Here is a 12,400-nt window from a genome sequence, read left to right on the forward strand (position 1 = left end):
AGCCGCGGTGCCTCCGCCGCGCGGGTTGCGGGGTCCCCCCGCCTTTGTCCCCGCCTTTGTCGGCTCTCCCTCTCAATCTCCCCCCTCTCCGCACGATGCCCCGGGCACAGCCGCGCACCCCCGCAGCGCTCCGCGCGTCCCCGCCCCGGGCACCCCGCGCCCCTCCCACCGCCCCGCAGCCCGCGGGGTCCCGGCGTCCCCGCTCCGGCCGCGCATTCCCCCACTGGCTCCGCGCGTCTCCTCCTCCTCCTTCTCCTTTTCCTCGTCCTCCTCGGTCCGCACACCCGTACCCCGGCACAGCCCTGCCCTGCTCTGCCCACCGGCAGCCGAGCACAGGTAAGCACCGGGGGGCCGCTCCGCTGAGCCGCTTTCCCTTTGCTTCTTAGGTACAGGGGCACTTTCACCGGGAGAAGACAAAGGCTGCGGGGATCCCGGCACCGCCGGCTTTGGGAAGCGGTGGGGATGGGGGCAGCCTGCTCCCGAGCCGCCCCCGCTGTCACCGTGCTGGCGGAGCAGCCCCGCTCTGCGGCTCCCCCGAGTCCGGGCTGCGTCGGGCGGTGCTGAGCGCTGCCCTGCCGGGCGGCTCTTCTTCCCCTCTCGGCTCCGGACAGAGGCGCGGTTCCCCTCGCCGGGAGCCGCTGAGCGCCCGCACCGCTCCGTGAAGTGGCCGAAGGGCGAAGGGAGGCTGCTCCCTCCGTGGCATTGTGTGTTCGCGTTCCCCCGAGTGCCCGCGGGTCGTTCTCTGCGTTTCTTGCTTTGCCAAAAGTGAGATCTTGGTTGTGAATTAAATCAATTTGGCATGGCTTAACGGCTCGTTGCGGCCGGCAATTCATCATGTGGGGTTTGTAAGTGACGTTTATCCGATTCACACCTGGAGCCGGCCGTCAGCCTCAGTGGAAACGGTTCTGTGTTTCCATCTCCTGTCTTTTGCAGGAAACGTTCGTCCCACGCGTTCGGGTTCAGAGTGAGGATGACACAGAGAGGAGGAAGGCAGCGCAGCCCGGCGCTGCGCTGTTCGGGGACACATCGCGGTGGGGACGGGGCCAAATCTCAGAATCACGGACTCGTTCGGGCTCTAAGATCAACTCCAACCCCAACCCATCCACGCTGTGCCCTTTCTGTGAACACCTCCCAGGGCGGTGACCCCACACCTCCCCGTGTCACTGTGCCCCTCTTTCCCCGTCCCACCGGCGGTGCTTTCCTCTGGCTGAGCGATGAGCTCTGCTATTGATCGCGTTTCATTTGTCACCGGGCATTGTGAGGGAAGCCGGAGAGTCCTCTCCGCTGCGCTGACAGCAAGCGACTGTATCTCAGATGCTAATCTCAGACTCATTGCTATTTTAATCTCATTATCGGGCAGGGGAGGCTCTGTTTGATAGCGGGTCGCCTGTGATGGCTGTGTCAGCCGCTCCGAGAGGTCCCGGAGGGGAGCGGAGCAGAGGGTACTGCATATTCATTCATTCCACTTCAAAACAGCGGCTCTGTCCCCTGGGCTGCGCTCCCTGCTCCAAGGGATGCACTCTGCGGGTAGGCACCAGGGAAACGGGGCACAGCTGGGATCACCTGGGCAGCAAAACCCAGTCCCAGCCCTTCACTAATGGGGAATGAGGGGCATTTGGGGTGAACGCACTTGCTGAATGCAGGTTGTCTCGGGGAGGTGTTTTGTGGAGGTACCTACAGCTCTGCTGAACCCTCTGCAAGCTTCAGTCTGTGTCCTGTCTTGTGTTCAAGCTGGACGGGGCTCTGGGCGCTGATGGGGCTGTGGGTGTCTCTGTTCACTGCAGAAGGTTGGACCTTTAAGGCTCCCTTCCAACCCGAACCATTCTATGATTTTCGTGCTGCCATTTGTAATCGGTGCACAGAGCAAACGTGACTGTGGTCCTCCCGGCAGCAGAGAGTGCTTGGTGATGGCAGAAAGAGAAAGCAACAAGCAAAAGGAAAAAACAGATGTTTCAAAGGGTGGTGTTGTGGGATTCACCCAGCCTGAATATCTGCAGAAGGAACACGTCTCCCAGTCAGGATGGATGAAGAAGATACGAAATCAGATGAATCTGAGAGGTAGGTTGGGAGGAGAGGTGACAATGGATGCAGGCAACCTGCAAAAGGAGGACAGCTTTGACCCAGAAGAGCAGTGAGCTGCAGACTTGGCTGCTCTGTCACCCCTTTATAAAGTTATCCTTCATTAAAGCGAGTGTGCAAGAAATGTGGGAGATGAGCAAAGTGAAATTACGTGTGCCTAGGGGAGGAAAAGACGAGGGTGCATTCAGAATTTCCCATCTGCTTTTGGAGACCCTGGAAAGCTGGGGGGACCCCTTTGAAATGGGAGGGTCTTCTCTTGGCAGACTGTGTGTGAAGCTTCCCAGCATTTGCCTCCAGAAACAGAAAACCAGATGGAATGAGACCCAGCAGGGAAGGGAAATCTCATTTATCTGTACAATGCCATCCTCCTGGCTCCAGCCAGCTCTCTGCACGTCGGCTACCATGGAACCTACCCTGGCCATTCTGCTGCAGGCCTTCCCAAGCCAATCCATCACCCAGTGGCTCCTTATTTGCAGGGAGCCTGGCACACGAAGCTGGGTTTATTGTCCATCATCTGTGCCACACATGCACATACACACAGCGCTCGTGTAGATGAGCACACGCTTTGTCTGTTGCTGCAGCTTGGGGTTGTCTGGAGTCCAGGAAATCTTTATGCACTGCTGCCAAAGTCTGATCTTATCAGAGCCAAGGAGAAGTGCGTCCCAGATGACATGCTTGGGTCTGGCTTGGTTCAGCTCTTGAGCATAAAAACTGCATCATCGGTGGTCTGGAGTGATAAAGGAGTGATAAAGGAACTTGACATGCATTTCTGGATTGAAGTGTTCTGTTCCTCTCTGCTGTGTCATGAAGAACATGGGTGACAACTTAAAGCCAAGGCTCTCATGTATCGTGGCTTCAGTGAGATGCATGAATGAACGCATGCAGTGAATGAACCAATGCAGCAGTGGCAGCATCACAGCCTTTTTTTCCACACCAGGCTGACAGAGCTGCATTTACAGGGAGAAAAAAACCATGAGTTTCTGTGTATCCATTCAGTCCACGTCTGCCTTGCAGGATTACAAGCTGAGAGCAGAGCAATAGTAATAATATCTGTGAGTCCAGAGAAAGGGACTGCCCACGGGGAAGTTCCCCAAGATGCCAAACAACATAATTTCTCTTACAGGGTTCTGACCATCCGCTGCTGACCCAAAATAGATCTGAGAGACAGCTCTGCAACTCATTCGTCAGCCCTGAGCTCGCACCCCAGGTAGCTCCACGGCCTTATCTTTGCTTTACACATTTTCACGTCAATAGGCAGATTTGCTTCCTCGAGAAGTAGGTGGCTGATAATCCCGGGGGTGCACAAAGGAAGCACACAAAGTGTTGGCTGAAGTAAGGAGGACACAGATGTGGTGCTGGGGAGAGCTGCAGGAGCAGCCGGCTTGGTGAGTGCTTGGGCTGTTTCCTTTATTGAAGTACCACCCCTCAGAAGAGGATGAATTTCGGACTTGATACACGTTTATTTCTGCGTAGGAAATTCTGCCCTGGGTAAAAACATCTGATGCAGAACAGGTGCATCAGCAGTGAGAATGCTGCTGTGCTCTGCATCCCCACGCCCTGGGCTGGCTGCTGCTGTGGGCTGGGGTCCTGAGAGGCATTTGGATGCTGAGGAGCAGCACCACAGCATCGAGCTGTTCTTTGGCTCCTGCTGCAAAGCAGAATTGTGGCTAATGTGTCTGTCAGGTTCGTTATCAAAGCGCCGCTGTCTGTGAGTGAGACTGAAGGCACTGCCTTCCATTCTCTTTGCACTTTTTCTCTCCTCCTGCCGTTTTGCCTATAGATGAAAAGGTAAGATGCTGTCTGCAGCTCTCTGGGTTGTTCTGTGATGCCTTGATCCAGCTGGTCTGTGCCGGTTCTTACAGAGAAAATCCCTCAAAAAGACAAAGGCTGCGGATGCTGGGTTTGGGTTTTGCTTGGCTGCTATTTGTTACATTGGTGAGAAGCAGGAACTGGAGGTGCTTTGATAATATATTTAGCTGTCAGTCTGGTTTTCCTTTGTCCCAGGTAGCTGTCAATAAAATACTATTCCATAGCACTACGCCTGCAGGAAATGAGCAGCTCCCGGATCAGCCCTCACCTCACACTTGGTTGGCTTTGTGGCCAGTGGAAGGACTTGATTTTCACACCCCACATGGAAGGAAAGCCCTCTGTGCTGCCTGCTTCTCTCCAGAGATACAGACTGAAAGTTTGCTCCCAGTTTCTAAGCAATAGCAGAGATGCATCTTGCAGAGGCAGAATCTGCTGATGTGTAGTTGAGCAGAATTGCGTGTCCCCCTTCACAGGTGACATGGAGCAGCAGAGCAGCTGGAGGAAGGAGCGCAAGCCATTGTAATTAGGCAACAGAGAGGATCACGTGGTGAACAGAACGATGGCTATGAGTGGCAACCGAGGCCTGGGGTACAGGAGAGATTGGTGGAGGGGGTTGAGCTGCCCAGATTGAGAGGAACAGTCCAGGAAAGCTACCAAAAGGGCAGGGAAAGAAGAATTAAGCTAGAGAAGTCTGTAACCAGTGCAATGTCCCAAAGCCACATTCATAACACAAACACAGGGATGAAAAAAGACCCGTGAAAATCCCCCACTGAAGCAGAATGGATTAAAATGCTCTGAGTTTTGGTCTCAGTGTCCTCTGAACTTGGATTGCCCTCCCTGTGCAGGTGTCACTTGGTGGGACGAGTGCAGGTGGGACGAGTTTGCAGGCTCAGGGAGAGCAGTGGGACGAGCCATAGGGCATTCAGCTTGCCTTCCTGCCCCTTGACCAGCATCCCCTGCTCTGCTGACAGCAGCAGATTTATTTTTCTGCCACACTGCAGAGACGCAGCCCAAACCATTCTGCTGTCTCTTTCCTTGCCCGCGTTCAGGCAGTGTGTGCGTCCACGCCTTGAGCTGCTCAGGGCTCTCGCTGTTGCTGGTCCTGCGAAGCCGCCATCTGCCTCCGGTTCTGTTCGTCTTGACATCTTCATTGCAAGGAAACCAGCTGTGCTGGGGGCCGCTGCCAGGCAGGCTGAGGATGCCAACGTGGCAGCCGAGTGCCCCAGCCGACAGCTGGTGCTGTGCAGCCCTCAGATGGCAGGCAGGAGTGGGAGGGCAGGGGGCTGCTCAGCCATCAAAGGGAAGCGTCCCGCTGATTGATGGCCCTCATTTGCACATGAAACTGGGACCTCTTATCCCTGCAGGCCCTGCACGTGGGTCTCAGCTGCTGTAAGCCTGGCTGGCACAGGAGATAACCAAGGAGGGACTCTCGTCCAACTCTTTTTGGATGACATCTGGACATCTCAAGTGTCTGAGTTGAATTTTGGTTGCCCTTACGGTTCCTAGAAGTTGGTTGCTTCATTCGTGTTGTCGCTGTTGATTTTAATTGCAGGTGACACAGAGGCCCCAGGATTATGGCAGCTTCTTCCACCTTCTTCCCTCCGTCTCTTTTCCTGTGTGTGCTGCTTCTTTCTGACATCACCTTTGCCATCTCCCTGGACACTGACATGAAGCTCAAAAATGAGAACAACAACCACCTTCAGAACCAAGAGATGTGGCTTCAGCATCCCAGGAGTGGGCACCAGCACAAGCATGGCTTGGCCAAGAAAGGAAGGGTCCTTGCCCTGCCTGCCAGAGGGCAACCAGCCGGGGAAGAGGCCTTCCGAGTGGGCAGCGGAGCTCCAGCCATGGAGGAGGTGGTGCCACCTGGCCAGCCAGCAGCACTGAAACAGGATAAGGATAAGGATAAGGATGTGTTCCTGGGCTTTGAGCTCCCAGAGAATCAGTCCCCTGGGTCTGAGAGAGGAAAGAAGCAGAACCGAGAGCAGCGACGGCACAGCCGCAGGGACAGGCTGAAACACCACAGAGGTATGAGGGGAGCAAGGGGAACTGGTGTCAGACTACAAGGGGGCAATTAGACTGGATAGAAGGAAGAAGTGTTCTGCAGTGAGGGCAGTGAGGCACTGCACAGGCTGCCCACAGAGGTGGTGCAGACACCCAAGGTCAGGGAATGGGGCTCTGATGGAGCTGTGGGTGTCCCTGCTCAGTGCAGGGTTGGACCTGATGGCCTTTAGGGTCCCTTCCAACTCCAACCGTTCTATGATTTGAGCTTCAAGGGGAGGCTGTTGGGTCACTTGTAATGAGGGCAAGAAGATGTAGCTGTGGTTGAGCCACATGAGTGCGCAGAGAGCGTGGGGTGTGTGCCTGCTCTGGGGAGAAATCTGCCAAACAAAAGAGGCACAAGAAAAAAGGCAACTCCAGAACTGGAGGTTTGTACTGCTGGCTGCAATTTTCTGAAAATGACCTTGTTTGCCTTATAGGGGAGAGCGCTGGAAGCCCTGGACAGGGGGGGTTGGTTTGGGGTGGCCTCCTTTGTTGTTGCTTTTTTTTTTTTTTAAGCAAACAGTTCAATTTAGGATGAAAAAAGACCAAGCCATGCTCAATCTCTCCACTGACTTCAAAACATGACAAGAACTGGAAATAATAATTAAAAAAGCCTACTTAGCTTGAAGATCAGTTTCTTCCCATCACAACTTGCATTCTTCTGAGTTTATGGCAAACTATGAAAAATCTAACTTTTTCACATGTGAGATTGCTCTAATTACGTGACAGCACTGTTAGAAATGTTGCTAAAAGTTTTTGATTGGGGCTGCTTCCCTCCGCAGGTCAGCTTGTGGTCTCTGCAGTACGGTGCCCTCACAGCAGTAAATCTGTAGTGCTCTTAAAGCCAGGCACTCCGTGCCCATCTGCACCATTTGACAAGTTGGGTGTCAGTCTCCCTGCCTTCCAGCTATCACTCCTCCCTGCATCAGTAAGAAGAGCTCTGTTGTTTTCTCAGGGGACTGACTGAACAGCTCACATTAAGCAATATAGAAAGAGCGTGCAACAAAGCTGGCTTGAAGCCTTAATTGCAGACTGCAAAACAGGCCCAGTACCTTTGGCTTAACCTAAGGTCTACAATGAAATTAAGTCTTTGCAAAAGCATGGGTCAGGTTATGAAGTTCTTTCATTTCAAGTTTGGAAGGTTCTGACTTGAGCTAGATAGGAATTACCCACCCTTAAAATGAGGTAAGGATGTGTTTCAGGAATTTGCAACAGCTCTAAAAATGGGGTTTTTTTGTATTCCCAAGACCAGCCAACAAGGATGATTCCCAAAAGAATTGGCTTGCTACACCTACAGCTTCAAGAAGTCTTGGAGATTCGCATTTTCTTTAGGAAGAAATCCATTGATTCTTAAGCATGAGAAATACAGCAGTGCACCTTCTTGAAGATACTGTGACCTCAGTGTGTAAGAATCAAGGTGCAGATAGGTTGGGACTGATTGACACCGGTCTCAGGGTGGTAGAAAACAAGGCAGTGGCTGGATGGAATCAAAGATTCCTTTAACTTGCATTTTTCCATGGTGTGCAGAGAGGAAAGGGACGACAAAGCTCATGCTTTTACCTGTTGTCCTCTGCAGGGAAGGCTGCTGTTGGGCCAAGCTCCCTGTACAAGAAACCTGAAAGCTTCGAGCAACAGTTTCAAAACCTGCAGGCAGAGGAAGCGAGCAGCCCGACCCCCGCCGTGCTTCCCTTCACTGCACTGGATCTGGTCGTTTCCACAGAAGAGCCCCCTGTGCTTCCAGCCACGTCGCCGCGGTCACAGGTAAAGAGACCACTGGTACCTGCACTGCAGCTCTGATGCAGACAGCAATCTCCTGCAGCTAAGGTCCAGTTTCTTCTTTTTCAGTTAGAGGAAAGTGCTTGCCTACCACCAAACTCAGAAGCAGCTCTCTATCTTGGAGACACCCCAAAAGCTGCTCCTTTAGTCCCTTCTCTTCCCTGCCCTCCTTCTCCCTTAGCTAGCCATCTCCATTCGGCTTCAAGGAGCAGAGATGCAGTAGTAGCCCTTGGCTGGAGGGGCAGCATGTTCTAATGCTCCTTGCTGGCCTTCCTGCCCCACAAAGAAGCAGTGAAAGCTTCCCTCTTGATTTTAGCTGGGACAAGAGAAAGCTTTTCCTTTCTGAACATGATACTAAGAACCCCCAGTGGACAAGGTGGGGATGTGTGTGTGGGGGAATTATAAAGCCTTAAGGTCTGAAAGCATGAGGAAAACTGACAAATGCTTCAGTGTCACTACAGAAGTATAATCCATTGTCTCTTTGGTATCTTGTGGTTTGCAGGCCCGCCTCAGGCAAGATGGGGATGTGATGCCCACCCTAGATATGGCACTCTTTGACTGGACAGATTATGAGGACCTCAAACCAGAAATGTGGCCGTCAGCTAAAAAGAAAGGTGCTAAACTCACCCTGTTGAGCTCACCATCCTCTTTCCTAAAAGTCATCCTGTAAGTCTTGGCCTATGATCAGTGTTGGCAGATGTGCTGAGGGATAAGAGGCCATTGTAGTGGGGAAAGAGAGAAAAAGCTGACTGTGTTTATGCTCTGCTTCAACACACTTCTCATTTTGGGCGGATAGTTTGAGAGGAAAGGAAAAATGATTGGGTGGAAGGCTGAGAAGTAGAGAGGAGACTGAACTATAAGGGTTCAGAACTCAAACTCCTGAAGTTTGGGGCTTTGTTTCACCTTAGTCTCCAGAATATAAACGGCAGTGTGATATTTTCTACCAGCGCCAATTCTTTTCCGTAGAGAAACGCCGCAGTAAGAGCTCCAGTGGTGGAAATGAAACCTCATCAGCAGAAGGGGAGCCGTGTGACCACCACCTTGACTGCCTCCCAGGTCAGGATCAGCCTGATGACCAATGTCACGTTTGTAGAATTGGCTGCAGACCAGCCCAAGTTCCGCTCTAAGTATCCTAATTTTGATGCTGTTCAGTAATGGTGTGCAGAGGGCAGTTGGAAGGTAACATCTGTAGCACTGCCGCAGTCCTAGCAGGGAAGAAATCAGCCGTGCTCACCCATGCTCTTACATTGCAGGCTCTTGCTGTGACTTGCGTGAGCACCTCTGCAAACCACACAACCGAGGCCTCAACAACAAATGTTACGATGACTGTATGTGCACAGAAGGTGAGCAGCTCCTCGCTCCCCCTCTTCCTGCTGTCTCAGGAGTTGGCTGGGCGCAGTGTTTGTAGGCAGCGCTGCTGTTCCTGGCCTTTCCTTGACACCGCCTCGCAATGTGACCAGTGAGTCAGCTGGGATATCTTGTGTTCTCTCTTGGTATCTATCTAACAGAAGAAGCCACTGAAAATAAACAACTCAGTGGTGCTTTGAAGTCCCACACACTGTATGTGACACTGTACTGCTACCCTTGCTTCGCGTTACTTTATGCCTCGTGTGGCTTTCCTGAGTTAATTTCAAATGAATATGTAGCAATTCAGTAGGTGTGGGCAGGACTCACACTTGGGTTTCTTAAAATTATTTCTGGAGAATCTACAGCAGCCCTCAGTAGGCTGTGACTTTAGGAAGGTGTTGAAAAGCACTCTTCCAGTCTGAACACGTTCAGGACCAGCTCCAGGCACTGGGTCTTGTCTGTCAGAACAAAGCTGCCTGCCGGGCTGAGTGACCTGTGTTTAAGGACTGGTGACTCTGACCAGGTCAGACACCTTGTGCACCCAGTTGACTGAGTGCTTTCCTGGATTTGTAATGTTAAGTGATAGCTCTCACCTTGGCTGTGTCATGGAATACTGGAAGGCCTTCATCAGTGAGGATGTTGTGATAGATTAACCCAGGAAAAAGTCTTTCTGCAAGCCTAATGAACGCTGCCTGCGGCCCTGCTTTGTGTTTAAGCTAGTTGTGTGTTGATGCCAAATATGCATCCTCTAAAGAGATCCCCAGAGGTATAGGGTCCAGATAAGATGTTTAGATAAGAACAGAGCTCTGATCTTGAGTGCTCTCTTCCTGGGAGGCCTAACTGCCCTGGGGAGGGCTGGTAATGAGGGGCAGAAACTCAGCTTCAAGGTAGCCTGGTCTCAACACAGCCCAGGGACACGCACTCCAAAGTGCTGCTCAGTGACCTGTGACATCGGATGGGTCTCCTGTGTACAAGTACTCAAGGACAGTTTATGGGCTGTCTCATTATTGCAGCCATAAATCCTCAACCTCCCCCACTCTGGGGGTGCTGGCACTGTTGCATCTGTTGTCTGCTCTGGAAGTAAAAAGATTTTCAGTTTTGAGAACGATCAAATCAGGTCTTGCCAATAACTGCTATAACCAGATCCTGGACTACTGAAAATCAAAACTTTCATGTGCATTGCTTGCACGTAGGCTTTCCTCCATCTGGCCCACCTGCCTCAGTTGGAACAAAGTCAGACAGCAGAATCATAGAATGGCTTCAGTTGAAGGAACCTTAAAGACCACAGAGCTCCAACCCCCTGCTCTGGGCTGATTGCCCCCCACCAGCTCAGGCCGCCCATCTGACCTGGCCTTGGGCACCTCCAGGATGGGACAAATGCCTCTGGGGTAGGCATGACAAGATAAATCAGTACCAGAAACTGATGAGTTAACCTGACCAGAGACCCCCATTGCCTTCCTCTGCTACGGGAGACCGTGTACTAAAGGTTTTTTTTAACAAATGAAATACTATTTTTTTTCTCCCTCCAAGTATTCATCAATGCTATCTCTGATAGCTTCCTTCAGAGCCTGCATTTCTAGCATCCAAAATGAAGTGAAGGAGATGAGCAGTGAGCTTTGGATCAGGCCTCCCAGTAATAGCACTTCAGTCTCTTCCCTCCTCTCTTGAAGCTTCAGAGAAACAAATAGCAAGGGGAGCTCCCAGCCGTCGGTGCTGCACGTTATGTCTGTAGTAATTTCCCGATGGAGAGTTCACTTAGACAGTAATGGGAAGTAATAGGGGGAAACCAAGCAGGGCTTCCATAAAATCACTGGAAACAATTGGGATAATTCATTGGTATTTCAAAAAGCCAGTGAAGCTTTCTGCCAGAGCCAATGAATCCCAGACCAGAACAGTGAGCCAAGCAGAATAGCAGCAAGCAACGCGCCCTGCCCACGCGGGGCATCTGTCTGCCACCTCCTTTGACACAGCCTAGGCTTCCCAGTGCTGGGACCGGCCCCACTGCTGCAGGTTCTGTCATGAGCTGAGGCTGGGAGCTGTGTTCAGTGTTACTGCTTTAATGAAGCCTTACCCTCTCACCATGCCTGCTGTTTGCTGTTGTTTTGTTACAGGGCTACGCTGCTACGCCAAATTCCACCGGAACCGAAGAGTGACCCGAAGGAAAGGGCGCTGTGTGGAGCCTGAGTCTGCCAACGGAGAGCAGGGATCATTCATTAACGTTTAGGAGGGTGGGACTTTATCTCCTGCCTGGATGCTCAGTAGCTGGAGTCAAACTGCCTACACCTAGCAGTGAGGATTAGAGAAAAAGTCAAGTGAATGATTGAAGCTGCAGGCCAGGCTCCAATAGAACTGAGGCTGGCGTTAACTCTAGGGTGGTCTCAGCCTTCTCCACACCAGGACTGCATTCCTCCTCCCTTCCCTCAGCACATTTCCGTCCTCTGGGTCCCCCTCTCCCAGTTAGTTGGAGATGATCGTGATTGCCAGTCTGATGGCAAGATAGGAAAGATCCTTCAGGTCAGGAGGCACAGGAGCTTAAGCTTTCCCTCTCAACAGTTGCTTGAGAAGAAAGGCAGATACTCCTTAGGGTCAGAGGTTCTTAGAGAATTGGAAGCTTATAGGGAGACAAAGATGATAGCAGAAGCTGCCTGGGTGAGAAGGGACCCCTGACAGAGCTCTCCTTCTCCCCTTTGTTTACTGCTACAAACTGGTACTCCCAGCAGTTACATGCTGCCACTTCCTACCTGTCTTCTTTGAGAGCATCGACTCCCACTCCTTCCTTCTCTCCTGCTCCCATAGAATGACCTGGTTTCTGCAAGGATGTGGCAAGACATCCCTGCCTGCAGCTCTCACTCATTAGTTATCCTGCCAAGTCTGTTATTTTTAATGATTATTTTTAGGAGCTTTCTGGGGAAGTGATAGTTTTCCTAGTGAGCCAAAAACGAGGTTTTTGGTAACAGGAGATAGGGACAGGCTGTTCCACTGTAGTGAATCCTGTGACATGTTGCATGTGTGTTTCCACGATGTGTAAATAAAGCTATGATAGATACCCTTTGTGGAACCCTTCTGCTTCTTCAGCTGCACCTGAGGATGGCGCAGGAGCCAGGAGGGCTCAGAGGAGTAGAAATAGTAAACCTGGTGCTTTGGGCAGAATCCTCTTTACACTGCTTCCCGAAACCCCACTGTGTGCCATTAGGAGAGGCAGGTCCCCATTCTGCACTGTTTCATAGTGTCACACTGTGTACTCATCCAGGTGCTTCTTGGCATTATGGTTTGTGCCTCTGATGTGATGGCTGCCCAGTCATGACTACAGAACTGCGCTGTGCATTCAGTAGTAGTTCTGACCCAC

General features: G+C 51.9%; 1 protein-coding gene across 1 annotated transcript; it reads left to right on the forward strand.

Moving 5' to 3' along the window:
- The first annotated feature begins 255 nt into the window (after positions 1 to 255).
- DRAXIN (dorsal inhibitory axon guidance protein) lies at positions 256 to 12,056 on the forward strand. Its single transcript, XM_042831674.1, has 7 exons — positions 256 to 336; positions 5,441 to 5,916; positions 7,508 to 7,692; positions 8,210 to 8,321; positions 8,674 to 8,763; positions 8,961 to 9,050; positions 11,166 to 12,056. The coding sequence occupies exons 2-7, from the start codon at positions 5,463 to 5,465 to the stop codon at positions 11,276 to 11,278; spliced, it is 1,044 nt and encodes a 347-aa protein (XP_042687608.1). The 5' UTR covers positions 256 to 336; positions 5,441 to 5,462; the 3' UTR covers positions 11,279 to 12,056.
- The last annotated feature ends 344 nt before the right edge of the window (positions 12,057 to 12,400 follow it).

The sequence above is a fragment of the Centrocercus urophasianus genome, unplaced genomic scaffold (genome assembly GCF_019232065.1).
Source record: "Centrocercus urophasianus isolate 14NV4802_14NV808 unplaced genomic scaffold, USGS_Curo_1.0 seq_36, whole genome shotgun sequence".
Taxonomy (NCBI): domain Eukaryota; kingdom Metazoa; phylum Chordata; class Aves; order Galliformes; family Phasianidae; genus Centrocercus; species Centrocercus urophasianus.

What these genes read in the sequence shown, in the direction of transcription:
- DRAXIN (XM_042831674.1), top strand. Translation starts at nt 5,463, where the DNA reads ATGGCAGCTTCTTCCACCTTCTTCCCTCCGTCTCTTTTCCTGTGTGTG. An exon ending in CAGGCTGAAACACCACAGAG is followed by an intron (nt 5,917 to 7,507) that starts GTATGAGGGGAG and finishes TGTCCTCTGCAG; the next exon opens with GGAAGGCTGCTGTTGGGCCA. An exon ending in TGACTGTATGTGCACAGAAG is followed by an intron (nt 9,051 to 11,165) that starts GTGAGCAGCTCC and finishes GTTTTGTTACAG; the next exon opens with GGCTACGCTGCTACGCCAAA.